General features: G+C 37.5%; 1 protein-coding gene across 2 annotated transcripts in view; it reads right to left on the bottom strand.

Moving 5' to 3' along the window:
• TBC1D32 (TBC1 domain family member 32) overlaps positions 1-9,790 on the bottom strand; it is a 175,936-nt gene extending 166,146 nt beyond the window's left edge. For both annotated transcript variants that reach the window (XM_043963629.1, XM_043963628.1), the window contains exons 1-2: positions 9,613-9,790; positions 9,264-9,418 (exon numbers count right to left, since the gene is read on the bottom strand). In XM_043963629.1, the coding sequence (XP_043819564.1) occupies positions 9,264-9,418 (155 nt within the window). In that variant the 5' untranslated portion in view covers positions 9,613-9,790. The remainder of the gene's footprint in view (positions 1-9,263; positions 9,419-9,612) is intronic.
• Positions 9,791-14,524: the final 4,734 nt, after the last annotated feature.

A 14,524-nucleotide genomic window follows, 5' to 3' on the forward strand; every position in this document is an offset into this window, starting at 1 on the left:
AGAGTTGTAAACTGCTATGAGAATTTCAGGGGATATGGAAATCAATAAAGGTTTTATGGAGGTGGAATTTGAACTAGGCCTTGAGGAAGAAGGGAGAGGTAGAGAAAGTCAATCCATTTTAGATAGACTCTTACCATACAAAGCCCCAAGTATTCTGCTAGTAATCCAGTCCAATGTAAAAGAAAATGTTATCATCTACCTTTAAATCTAAAATTCATGGTAAACTATACAAAACCATTAATTTTAAATAAAGTCATTCAATTGAATCATTTTAGAATTTATGACTAAGTAATAAATGGATTACAATATATAAGCTTTCGTAAGTTTTATTAAAAAATCTAAAATGAAATTTCAAATTTCAATTGTTTTCAATTTTTTTAATAAAGAAAAAAGCCTTGGGGGCGGCTAGGTGGTGCAGTGGATAAAGCGCAGGCCCTGGATTCAGGAGTACCTGTGTTCAAATCCGGCCTCAGGCACTTGACACTTGCTAGCTGTGTGACCCTGGGCAAGTCGCTTAACCCCCATTGCCCCACAAAAAAAAAGAAAAAAAAGAAAAAAAAAGAAAAAAGCCTTAAAGACAGATATGAAAGGAAATACAACAACTCCATTATTTTACACACGAGGCAACTAAGGCCTATTGAAATCAAATCACTTGCCCAAGATCACAAAGCAAGTGGCAGAGACAAGATTAAAACAGGTATCCTAATTCCAAACCCAATATTTTCCACTGTATTACAGCCTCCCTATGTTTTCTCCAGGACTTCATATCTCTATTTCCATCTATATGACTTTGCCCATTCGGTTCTTCTCATTTGGAAACTCCTCTCCCATCCACTACAATTTTGTCAAAGAGGTCCTATAACTTCATCTATAAGCTTGACTCAAGTTCTCCTGAAACTTTCATGATCCCAGCCTACAAAGAACTTCCACAAACATGAATTTCTATTGTACTTGAATCCCTATGAAATAACCAGCACTTAATCATATGGCTCCGGTTGTCTATTCTCTGGGTACCTGAAGTCGTTAGATGTTTATTTCAGCATCTTAATAGCAAAAAAAAAAGAAAGAAAGAAAGAAAGATCCACTTCTTTTGATTCTTGACAAATCTAACATGGGTATTGCAAGTGCTTAAAAATTCTGAATCCTTGATTACTTGATAGAAAAGTTTAATTTTGTAATTTTTCAAATAAGCCTGGTAATTCGTTGTTATATATAAATAAATATAAAAATGCTTGGATGAATATACAAAATAGAAAGTTATAAGTTCAAGGAAAAAAAAAACACGATTGAATTAATACAAGGAAAGAAGTAGCCAGACCAAAAGAAATTAATTATGTACAAGCATAAGAAAAAATGTATATGGGTAAAGATGTGTCATAATGAGTGGAACAGAGGATTAGGATTTTAGATTTTATTTCTAAAGCTACTAATTTTTTGAGCTTGAGCAACTCACTTAATTGCTCTGGGCCTTGGTTTCTTCATTTGTACAAAAGAGATTGTAGGAGGGGCGGAGCCAAGATGGCAGAGAGGAAGCTCTCCTTCTGTTCCCTCAAAAAGAACATTAAATCAGGCCTCTGGACAGATTCTGAAACTACAGAACCTGCAAAGAGACAGAGAGACACAGTCTTCCAACCACAGATAATTTAGAAGACTTCAGGAAAGGTCGGTCTGACTCGGGCAATAGGGAGGCTCAGCACAGGGCAGCAGCCCAATGCCAAGGGGGTCGGGGCAAGACAGCAGGAAGCTGCCGGCCACAGCCTAGCAACTGAGGCCCCTGGATCCTGGCTCAAAAATCTGGTGGCCCAGCAGGACAGGGAAAAAACCTACCTGCACCAGCCAAGAGAGCAAGTTGCCAGCTGGAGGGCCATGAACAGTATAGGTGCAACTAGGCCCACAGATCCCAGCGCACTCAGACAGGAAGTGGAGGGCGGGGGAACAGCACACACCATAAAGGCCTCAGTGTAAAAAGCCGGTGACACAGCACCTAAACGCCAGCACAAGAAGCTCAAAACAGGGACCCTGCTGCCCCCAGAGCAGAACTCAACTTAAAAAATAAATAAATAAGCTGTAATAATGAGTAAGAAGCAAAAAAGAGCCCTCTCCACTGAGAGCTTCTGTATCAACAGGGAAGAGACAAACACAAACTCAGATGAGGACAATATCCTCAAATTGCCTACATGTGAAGCTGCAAGAGAGAAGGTGAATTGGTCTCAAGAACAAAAAGCCTTCCTTGAAGAGGTCAAAAAGGATTTTAAAAATCAATTGAGAGAGGTAGAATCAGAGGATAAAATCATCATTGAAAGAATCCACCGATTACCTCTTAAAAGAGACCCCAAAATGAAAACTCCAAGGAATACTGTAGCCAAATTCCAGAATTATCAGGTGAAGGAGAAAATACTCCAAGCAGCCAGAAAGAAGCAATTTAAATATCATGGAGCCACAGTCAGGATTGCTCAGGACCTGGCAGCTTCAACATTAAAGGACCGCAAGGCTTGGAATATGATATTCCAGAAGGCAAAGGAGCTTCGATTGCAGCCAAGAATATATCACCCAACAAAAATGTTCATTCTCTTTCAGGGGAAAAGATGGAAATTCAAAGACATTGGGGACTTTCAATGTTTCCTGATGAAAAGACCAGAACTGAATAAAAAAATTTGATCTTAACATACAAGACTCAAGAGAAGTTTAAAAAGATAAAGAGAGGGGAAAAAAAAAGTTACTCAATTAGGTTAAACTGTTTATATCCCTACACGGGAAGATAATACTCATAACTCTTAAGACCTGTAAATGCATTTGGGCAGAGAGAAGGACTATACACAGAGGGTATAAATATAAATTGTCTTTGATGTGATGATACAAAGAAAATTAAGGGGTTAAAAAGGGAGTCTATAGGGGCAGCTAGGTGGCACAGTAGATAAAGCACTGGCCTTGGATTCAGTAGTACCTGAGTTCAAATCCAGCCTCAGACACTTTACACTTATTAGCTGTGTGACCCTGGGCAAGTCACTTAACCCCAATTGCCTCACAAAAAGAAAAAAAAAAAGGAGTCAATGGGGAGGAGAGGAAATGGGAGGTAGAATGGAGTGAATTACATCATATGAAGAGGTGAAAAAAAAACCTATTACAAAAGAGGAAAAGAAAGGAGGGATGAACATTGTTTCAACCCTACCCTCCTCAGATTTGATTCAAAGATGGAATAACATATACGTTCATTGGGACAAAGAAACTTAGCTCATTCTTTAGGGAAGTAAAAGAGGAAGGGAAAGGGGGGGGGGGACTGATAGAAAGTAGGACAAAAGCAAGGGAGAAAAGGGTAAAGAAAAGGGAGGGGGGGGTGATAAAAAGTGAGGGCAGACTGGGGGGAACAGGGGTAAGAAGCAAAATATCCATGAGGAGGAACAGGGGGAAAGAAGGGGGAAAAAGTACAAAGGGGGTAAATAAAATGGAGGGGAATAGATAGTCAATAATAATAACTGTGAATGAATGGGGAAAAAATGGAAAAAATAAAAGAATGAATGGGTCAAACAACAAATCATAGAAACAATCAATAACTATATCCAAGAGAATGACAATAATGAGACAACATACCAAAAATCTATGGGATGCAGCCAAAGCAGTGCTTAGGGGAAAATTTATAGCTCTAAATGCTTACATGAATAAAAAAAGAGAAAGAGATTAATGAATTGGGCATGCAACTTAAAAAGCTAGAAAAAGAACAAATTAGAAATCCCCAATTAGACACTACACTAGAGATCCTGAAAATTAAAGGAGAAATTAATAAGATTGAAAGCAAAAAAACTACGGAATTAATCAATAAAACTAAGAGCTGGTTTTATGAAAAAACCAATAAAATAGATAAAATATTGGTTAATTTGATTAAAAAAAGAAAAACAAATTAGCAGTATCAAAAATGAAAAGGGTGATCTTACCACCAATGAAGTGGAAATTAAATCAATAATTAGTAATTATTTTGCCCAACTGTATGCCAATAAATTTGACAATCTAAATGAAATGGATGAATATTTACAATAATACAAACTGCCCAGGTTAACTGAAGAGGAAATAAAATCCTTAAATAAGCCTATATGAGAAAAATAAATTGAACAAGCCATTAATGAACTCCCTAAGAAAAAATCCCCAGGGCCAGATGGGTTTACAGGTGAATTTTACCAAACATTTAAAGAACAATTAATTCCAATATTATACAAATTATTTGGAAAAATAGGTGAAGAATGAGTTCTACCAAATTCCTTTTATTACACAAATATGGTGGTGATACCAAAACCAGGCAGAGCAAAAACAGAAAAAGAAAATTATAGAATAATTTCCCTAATGAATATTGATGCTAAAATCTTAAATAAGATATTAGCAAGGAGATTACAGCAAGCAATCACCAGGATAATACACTATGACCAGGTGGGATTTATACCAGGAACGCAGGGCTGGTTCAACATTAGGAAAACTATTAACATAATCAACCATATCAATAAGAAAACCATCCCAAATCATATGATTATCTCAATAAATGCAGAGAAAGCTTTTGACAAAATACAGCACCCATTCCTAATAAAAACACTAGAGAGTTTAGGAATAGCTGCAGCTTTCCTTAAAATAATAAACAGTATCTACCTAAAACCATCAGCAAGCATTATATGCAATGGAGATAAGTTAGAGGCCTTCCCAATAAGATTAGGTTGAAACAGGGATGTCCATTATCACCCCTATTATTTAATATTGTACTAGAAATGTTAGCTTTAGCAATCAGAGAATTGATGACTACAGAATGATGCATTAGACAATAATTTGAATAGCAAATTTAGTACTAAACTAGCATTTTAAATCTTAAAAAAGGAAACTATTTTACTATAACAGTATGGCTTTTCCAAGCTTAAGATAAGCTGGTTATCACTTTTAAATATATTAGGTATGCAAAAAAATGTTTCACATAGTTGTTTATTTAGAAAGCACCTAAGTGGCAAAGAGGCTGCATGGTATAGTAGATGACAGCTATAGAATCAAGGGGCTAAGTGTATTGGATGAAGCAGTATGTCCTGAGTCCAAGTCCTGCTTCTATACACACCTAGTGTGTATGTGACACAAGACAAGTCATTCCCCCAGGCAACTAATTCTATTAGTTGCAGAGGAGTAACCTATCACATTCACTGAAGAAAAGGAAATTGCTCCACCAATTAAATCATGTGTAAAGACCCCTCCCCAAAAAATCATTAGCACAGAACTACCAGAGGATACTGATGACTAAATACATGTCAAATTTTCATACTGTATATCAGGTGCCTAACATGCTACCTGCAATACTTTTGAGTGCTGCCTAAACCAGGTAAAACTGTAATTGGGAAATATCTAATAAAATAAATAAAAATGCAATAAAACAGATATTATATTTTAAAACTAAATAAAAATTCAGCTTGCAGGGATTCTTATGTATGAATATCTTTCTCTCTTTGGATGTGAGTTTGAGACTATTGCTGTAACATGCACAGCAAAGTGCAACAGATATTAGGAATTTTTAAATGTCAAGTTTTATTATAAACACATTTCTGTATAACAAAATTAAAGTGTTTACATAATATAACATTTGAGCAGAACAAACTATACAGTTCAAAGAGCTAACACTTTAGGTATCCTTCCAAGAGATAATAAAAATTGCTTGTTTGTAAACTATTAGGTGCTAATAGTCATGTCCTTTCTTAGTTCATGTATATGTCTGGAAAAGTTTTATACACAGGAGCCTCATTAGAAAATAGGTGTTTTATTATATACTTCAATGCACTGAAGTTCACTTTCATAAAAGAAAGATTTCAGTTTAATGAGTTATCAGCCCTTGAGTTATGTTTTACAAATTTAAACTTTCACACATAGTCCATATGAAAAGACCTATACAAAAAACAAACAAACAAACAAAAAATCTGCTGCAACAGTCACTTTCTTACCCACTTTCCAACTTCAAAGTAAGCAATTTCAGGTCTGAAAAAATACAGATTATCAGGTACAGTGGTTATGTGATTATCACCTTGTCCACAATCAAGGATAAATGTGCCTGCCTTGCCTGCTCTACCTTTTCCCCCTTCAGTTTGAAACACTTCTGGAAATTTCACTAATTAGATAGTCTTATAAAAATGCAAATACGTACAGTAGACACATGATTCTGATTGTGAAATGACTGTCAGATAGTCAGCTAGCCTCAGATACTAGTTCAGAAAGATGGGAGAAGCGAAGTGAGAGAAAGAAAGATGAGAAGTGAACAAATTTGGAACACAGAGCACTTTGAAGGGCAAATCAATTAGCATTTTAGGATTCAAAGACAAGAAGTACTACAAGATTCAAAGGGGGTGAGCAACAAAGAAGAAAAAATATATTTTTAAAAAATTTTCAAGAATGTTTTTCTATACTCAACAGGAACCCAGGAAAGGAAAAAGAAGTTATTTCATTTTACTCTCCCTGATGTACCTCACAAGCTCCTAGAACCCCAGCCTCAATCTAGTATACTCCAGGCTACAGTTAAGCTATGCTATTATTTCCACAGGACCTTTGTGAGCTGGCCTGGAAATCTAAGCAGCATTATTCTCATAGAGCAGGAGTTCTCACTTTGGGGCTCAGAACCTTTCCCCTCCCAAAGAGTTTTTGTTTATGTGGATTATAGCTATCAATATTTACCATTTCGGAAATTAAAATATCAGGATTATGAAAAGTTATCTTGTTATGGATTCCAAGAAAAGGTATCAGAGACCCCTTCTGAAACCACTCTCCTCATTCTCAGTCTTTAGATCATACTTTGAGAACCTTTAAATCAGTAGGTAGAGCTCTGGGCCTTGAATCAAGAAGACCTGAATTCAAATCTATCACCAACCACTTACTAGTGTGTGACCCTAGGCACAATTTCCTCAAATATAAAATGAGGATGATAAAAACATCTACCTTGAAGGATTGTTGTGAAGATCAAATGAGATAATATAGTAAAAAGCACTTAGCACAGAAGCTAATACATAGTAGGTACTACATAAATGCTTATTTCCTTTGCTTTCTTTCCCAGCAAGAAAAAGGAAAGTACTTTCTGAATTCCAGACCCCTTAAATTCATTTGCAAGTCTGAATTACCTTTTCAGTGCTGAATCTGACAGCCACTTAATACAGAAATAATTCATAGTTAATGAACTATACCCCCTTCCCTCTCAAAAAACAAAAACAAAAACAAAAACCCCTCCACATTAATGGGCCTGACTAGGCCCATTAAAGTGCTGAACCTAAAATCAGGAAGACCTGAGTTCAAAGCCTACCTCTGTATGATACAGGAAAAAATAAATTACTTCACTTCTCTAACCTTCAGTTTACCCATCTGTAAAACGGGCTATAATAATTGTAATATGTACCTCATAGAGTTGGGGTAAGGATCAAATGAGATGTATGTAAAGCTGTTTGTAAATCTAAATGTCTACCCTTATTACAAGTTTAACTAAGCTACTAGCATCAATTGTCATAAAAATGATTTGACAAACTCAATGCATGTGACATAACACAATTTTGTATTTAACTTAAGATTTGTCCAGGATTAATTATCATCCAAGTAGCTGTATTGCCTAAGGAAAAAACAGAACAGTATCTGACTAGACTTGAGTCTGCCTTGATTTTTTTGATGGATGTGGCAAAATCAAAAACACAGAATTTAATCAAATAAAACTATTCCTCTCTGATCTCTCAAAGGAATGTCATCCATCTAATGGCTTGTATTGAGAAGTGAAATAAGGAGGAGTTATGCAAGCTGACTGAGAGGTTCATAATCATATATCTGGGATTAAAAATTATCATCAGGCGAGTGAGATGAGCAGAACTAGAAGAACATTGTACACGGTAACATCAACATTGAGTGTTGATCTACTGTGATGGACTATATTCTTCTCACCAATGCAATGGCACAGAAGATCTCCAGGGAACTCGTGATGGAAGAGGATCTCCAAATCCAGGGAAAAAACAACTGCAGAGTATAGATGCTAAATGAACCATACTATTTCTTTTGTTTTTGATGCTGTTGTTTTTTTTCTATTTTGAGGTTTTCCATCATTGCTGATTTTTTTCTCTTATAACATGACTAATGCAGAAATAGGACTAATGTTATTATGTGTGTATATGTGTGTATATATGTATATATATGTATGTATGTATATATGTATATGTGTGTGTGTGTGTGTGTGTGTGTGTATATATATATATATATATATAACCTATATCAGATTACCTGCTGTCTAGGGGAGGGGGGAGGGAGGGAGAAAAATCGGAAATTGTAAAGCTTGTATAAACAAAGGTTGAGAACTATCTTTACATGTAACGAAAAAAAATAAAATACTTTATTAATTTAAAAAAAATTATCATCAGTCAAGGGAAAAAAAGTTTTAAACAAATCTTAAGAGTCAAACTAACCACAGCTTAAAAGATAACTAAGGGCTTTAATTAGAGAAGCTGCAGTGAAACTAATGTTATCATTAACGTGGGCAAAAATCCCCAGAGATATATAAACAACTACCTTGTTGAAGTCAGAGTTAATTTGAAGGGCTTAAAAAAATATTAAGGAATCTTGAGGTCATATAGGAAAAGTTACTAAAAAAGTTTTTATTCTATTTATAAGATTTAGCTCAACAGAAAACCTCCAGACTTCCACTGAAACTCAGTTATCCTAATCTTCCAGTAAAGGAATAAAATCCTTCCATCACTGAACCACCTGGAACAAAACACTACACTCCCTTGGGATAATCATTCCCTGTGTGGATTAGACTCAAAAATGACATCCTTCAACTCTCCCATAGGGTGTCCCCCCTCCCCCCCCAAAAAAATCTTACTGCACTTTTAAGCTATTAAAGATCTCCCTCCTTCCCAACCCCCGGGAAAGGATTAATGGTTTAGGCCTGATATTATTGAAACATCTATTAGATATTAGCAGGTAGGCGGATAGCGAAGGGCGGGAGGTGGGCAAGAATGGGAAGGAGTGTATGGGGAAATGGTAGTGAAGAGATGAGGAGAGTTAAGAGGAAGTGGAGCAAGAAATAAAACATTTTAAAAGTCAGACTAAGAGTTCACCCTGGGGTCCCACCTACTCTTTATAGGAGCCTAGTCAAGAAGGGAATAGGGAAAAGCGTAACTGGACAGAAGGAAGTAGCGGTAGGTTTCGTTCAGACACCGCTTCAAAAGGCCCTTTAAACTTTCTACTGACTCATGTGCCGGTCCTTTCGCTTAAAATACCAAACGAAGCTTTACTTGTGAAAATTTTCATCAGTTTCCTCCAGGTGCAAGAGGATCTCCTCCGCGCACTCAAGGGAGGGAGCTCCCGTGATTTTTTCCTTCACGCTGTGCAGTAACTGCCTGAGCATGGACTGGAGCTGAGCCTCGTCCTCGCTGGAGAAATGGGCCATCTGTGGGGAGAACACCAGAGAGCTGGATGGTTTAAAAGCCCCCAGACCTGTGGACCAAGCGCGTTCCACCTCTCCTCCTCCTCCCCTCTCCAACCTCACCCTCAAGGGGCGGGGCTGAGGCCCAGCCACAGAGAAGGCCCCAGGGCAGGGGCGGGGCCCACCAGCCTCTTTCCAAAAAATTCAAACTTCCTTACTTTAGGAAGAGAGGGACGCGACGGTCCCTGTCTACGAAAGCGGACCCATATTCCAACGGGGACGACGCAGCCACCTCCGCCTCCGCCTTTCCCAACGACCCAGACGGGCAGTCGCTGGCCCACAGCAGGGGTAGAGTGAAAAGGAGTAGGTCGACACAGTAAGAAAGACGACTGCGTTAGCGTGATGACGTAGAACGTCGACGTGAAAGTAATCTCTGTCCCTTTCACCCTCCAGAGATAGGATGTCTGGAAGAGCAGAGGGGAGGGCCGGGGAGGCGGGGCTCTGTGGAGGCGGGGTTCTGGAAGGGGGCGGGAATCCAGTGGAAAAAAAGGGAATACCGTAGATGGGAAGGAATCCAATAGGTGGGAGGGACTCGAGGGGGAGGAAGCGACTCCAGTGAGAGGCTGACACCAGCCAGGTGTTACTGTTGATTATGGTTCTTGGGAAAGAAAAGAGAAATTAGGAGAATGGGGAACCTTTTGGTTTTCTAACCTTTTTTGTGTTAAAGACCCCCTTGGGCAACTAGTGAAACCCATTAGAATTTGTTCCATTGTTTTTGTCAATTGTGTCCAGCTCTTCATGGCCCCATTTGGGATTGTCTTGGCAAAGATACTAGAGAGGTTTGCCATTTCTTTCTCCAGCTCATTTTACAGATGAGGAAATTGAGGCAAACAGGGTTAAGTGACTTGCCTGGGGTCATACAACTAGAATCTGAGGCCAGATTTGAATTCAGGGAAATGATTCTTCCTGACTCCAGGCAAGGTGCTCTATCCACCTCACCACCTACTTGCCCCTTTCTCTGAATAATGTTTTTAAATGCATAAAATAAAATACTTAGGATTCTAAGGGGAAACCTGTTTTAGTAGTAGTAGTAGTAGTTTTATTTGTGCACCTATATATGTTTTTTTTTTAAGCTCCTGGACTCCAAATTAACAACCTCTAATTGAGAGGAAGGTCTGTGATTTGGAAAGGAGGAAGCTGAATCACTTAATAGGTATTTTAAACTGCAAGTGATGCTTGAGAAAGTTGTGAATGCAGCATGAATGATAGTGATAAAGTTGCATTAAGATTACGTACTTCCTCACACCCTTCAAGAAACCAGAGGCATCAAAAAAAGTTGGTATTTAAATTCACTGTTATATTTAGGGTTCCTATTTAAGTAACTCAAGAGCCTTACCGTAGGCCATCTCCTTCCTTCTGGCCACAAAAATCTAACTAGTTTCTTTGTTATTGTTTAATTTAAAATTATTATTTTTTACATTCCTTTTCTTTTTTAACATTTTGAATTCAGAATTCTCCTTCCAGTCTCTTCTTTGCCATTGAGAAGGCAAACAATATAATGTCAATTATACACGTGAAATGCAGACCATATTTTCATATTAACCATGTTGCCAGAAAAGGCAAGAAAAATAAAGTGAAAATTATACTTCAATTTACACTCAGTTATCAGTTCTCTCTGGAGGCATGTAACATTTTTCCTCCTGCGTCCTTCAGAATTGCCTTATATCACTGTCTTGATCAGGCAAGCTGAGTTTTTCACAATTGATCATTGTTATGATATTGCTGTTATGGTATAGAATGTTCTCCTGTTTCTGCTTACTTCACTTTGTGCCAGTTCATATGTCCTCCCTGGTTTTTCTGAAATTGTCCTGCTCATTATTTCATATACATAGCATTACATAGTATTACATCACAATCATATACCACAACTTCTTCAACCATTCCCCATTTTATGCTTTTCCCTTTAATTTCCAATTCTTTGCCACCACAAAAAGAGCCACTATTTATTTTGTACACATAAGTATTTGTATTTTTTTGTACATATAGTTCCTTTTCCTTTTTCTTTGATATCTTTGGGTAACTGGTTTCTAACTTAGATGTGTAAGTGGCTAGCCAGTCTGGGAAGCAGCATTTTAGTGAGTCAGAGATGGAGCACAGTCTCTGAAGTATCAAACTAGGTGCATCATAGTGTTTGCTATGATGCAATAAATTTTTTAAAAAATGTATTAAGTACTTTCTAAGTGTTTATTAGGTACCCTAAGCTACCTGGTGGTACAAATACCAGCAAGCAAGGCAGTCTCTGCCTTTAGGAAGAGAATTTCACTTCCAGAGTGGATTTTATCTTAAATGTCAGCAACAGGGAAGAACAAGCAGGACCTCCATTTTTTCAACTGTAAAACTGAAGAGGTTAGACTTGGTGTTCTTATCCAGTTATAAATCTATAGACTAAGAGCTTTCAACACAATTGAACCATATAACTTTGGAACTCTGAATTAGAATCACTTTAGGGAATGCAACATTGTATAAAACCTAAATGGTATGAAATATAAAGCAACTCAAAAGGATTATCTTCCATTCACTTCTTTGCAATTTCCTTATAATATGTCTCCTCCCTAGCTATTAACTTTATATCCTCATCTCCCTCCCATCTAAACCTTGAATTCCACTTGGTTTCCCAGGCCTGGATAGGGGAGTTTTTGCCTTATCTTACCCTGACCCATAGCACTATTTCCCTCAGTCCTTCAGCATATGTTTCCCTATTCACTCCCACCATTTTCTTTTCGTTTTGTTTTGTTTTGTTTTTTGGGGGGGATTTAGTGAGACAATTGGGGTTAAGTGACTTGCCCAGGGTCACACAACTAGTAAGTGTTAAGTGTCTGAGGCTGGGTTTGAACTCAGGTACTCCTGACTCCAGGGCCGGTGCTCTATCTACTGCGCCACCTAGCTACCCCCACTCCCACCATTTTCAAGCACCAGGCCCTAAAATTTCTTTTCCCTTCATTTAGAATGTAAGCTTCCTGAAAGCAGATACTGCCTTGCTTACTAGTTAGTGTTGGTACTGCAAGGTATTGCAGGGCACTTAACACATAGTAAGTTTTTTAAACTTTTATTTGCCAATCAGTATAATTCTAATTATATATACTTGTAAGCAAATGAATTCCACATTCATCCTTGAGTAGACTGTACATTTTAAAAACATCCACTTTGGGACATTTTGAAGGGCTTGATATTAGTGAGCCAAAATCTTGAGATTCTTGTGTAGAGAAAATATGCTCCTGCCACAAACAGAATCAAGCAATTAATCAACAACCCTTTATTAAGTATGTAGTACTTATCAAGCAATATGTTAGGTTCTGGGGATACAAACAGAAACAAAAGAGTCCCTGATCTCAAGGGGAAAATAATGTGTGTGTGTGTGTCTGTGTACAACATATGCAAAATGAATATGAGGTAATTTCTGGGCGTGAGTGGGTATGAAAGGCCTCAAAATAAAAGTTAGTGTTTTAATCTGGGCTTTGAAAGAAACTAGAGATTGTAAGAGATGGAAGTGAGGAAGGAATGATTCCAGACATTGGAGTTAGTTTGTATAAAAGCATGGAGACAGGAGATTAAATGTCCTGCAATTCTCTTGACAATATATCTCCCCCAAAACGTCATTCTGAGATTAATCTTTGCCCTTTCCCTACTTAAAAGATATTTCCTAAATATGTAGGGTTATTGAGAATATACTTTTGACAAAAAATATCAATCATTATTCACAAAATTAAATTTCACACGAGGGATTGAACACCAAACACATCAAAACCAGTGGTGTATTGACTGTATTTTAAAGCAAAAGTGTTAAACAAACACAGCCCATTGTATCATGTGGCCTACTGACCAAACAAGTTAAAATGCAATTAGGAAATGTTTAATAAAATAAAACATGGATAATGTTAATTTGTGATTTCCTAAGTCAATAATCTCCCTGAAGAGATCTTTTTCTATTTGAGTTTGACACCATTTTCTTTTTTTTGTTTGTTTTTTGTTTTTGTTTTTGTGAGGCAATTGGGGTTAAGTGACTTGCCCAGGGTCACACAACTAGTAAGTGTCAAGTGTCTGAGGTCGTATTTGAACTCAGGTCCTCCTGACTACAGAGCTGGTGCTCTATCCACTGTGCCATTGTCTTAAAGGACCAGAAATCCCTGATTGATTAACAATGTGGAGGTCCTCTTAGAATGAGGAGGTTCTACACATTCAGTCAATTGCTTATTTAAAGCAAAAATCATAATTAATACCAATTGAAAAGCAAGAATAAAGATGAAAACACTGGCTGAAATCACAACTACTACATAAATCTAATTTGACCTATGCAAACAAAGTACTGACATTAAAAAAGGGGGGGGGGATTGATAAGGGAAAAGACATAAACATAAGCTACTATTTTCTTGAGAAGTCAGAAGTTGCCACAACATGGAATTAACAACAAAGGGCCCAGAAACTATTTAAGATAACTAATACTTGATCTGGTAAAGTGGCTAGACATAGCATTCAATTGCAATTCCAGAATCCCAAAATCTAGGAGGTGGAAGATATCACAGAGCCCATCCACTCCAACATCTATCCTACCAAAAAAGACCTCCAGCACCCCCAAAGTGATCATTAAACCTTGCCTAAAGGCCATCATTGAAGACCAAAGACATCTCAATGTCCATTCCAAATTTGGATATCTCTCATTATTTGGAAGTGACTCATAGGATTTAGAGCTAGAAGAGATGTTAGACGTAGGTCATCTAGTTTTACAGAAGGAGAAATTTGAAGTCCATAGAAGTGACCTATGCAACATCATACAGGTCATAAATGGCAGAGCTTAGGCTTGTCCTCCAAGCCCAAATTCAGTGCTCCTCACTTCATCACATTACTTTGGCCTACATGGACATGAGATTGTAATATATTATTAACTACAGCTTGCACACAATAAGTAGCATAAGAGATATTAATACAAGGATGACAAGGAAAAAAGGTGGGCCAGTCATGCATTGAGAATAATAGACTGCTCAAGTGCTAAGGGATATTCATGAAATACTATAAAACTGGGGCAGCTAGGTGGTGCAGTGGATAAAGCACCGGCCCTGAATTCAGGAGGACCTG

This window comes from Dromiciops gliroides, chromosome 4, assembly GCF_019393635.1.
Source record: "Dromiciops gliroides isolate mDroGli1 chromosome 4, mDroGli1.pri, whole genome shotgun sequence".
Lineage (NCBI taxonomy): Eukaryota > Metazoa > Chordata > Mammalia > Microbiotheria > Microbiotheriidae > Dromiciops > Dromiciops gliroides.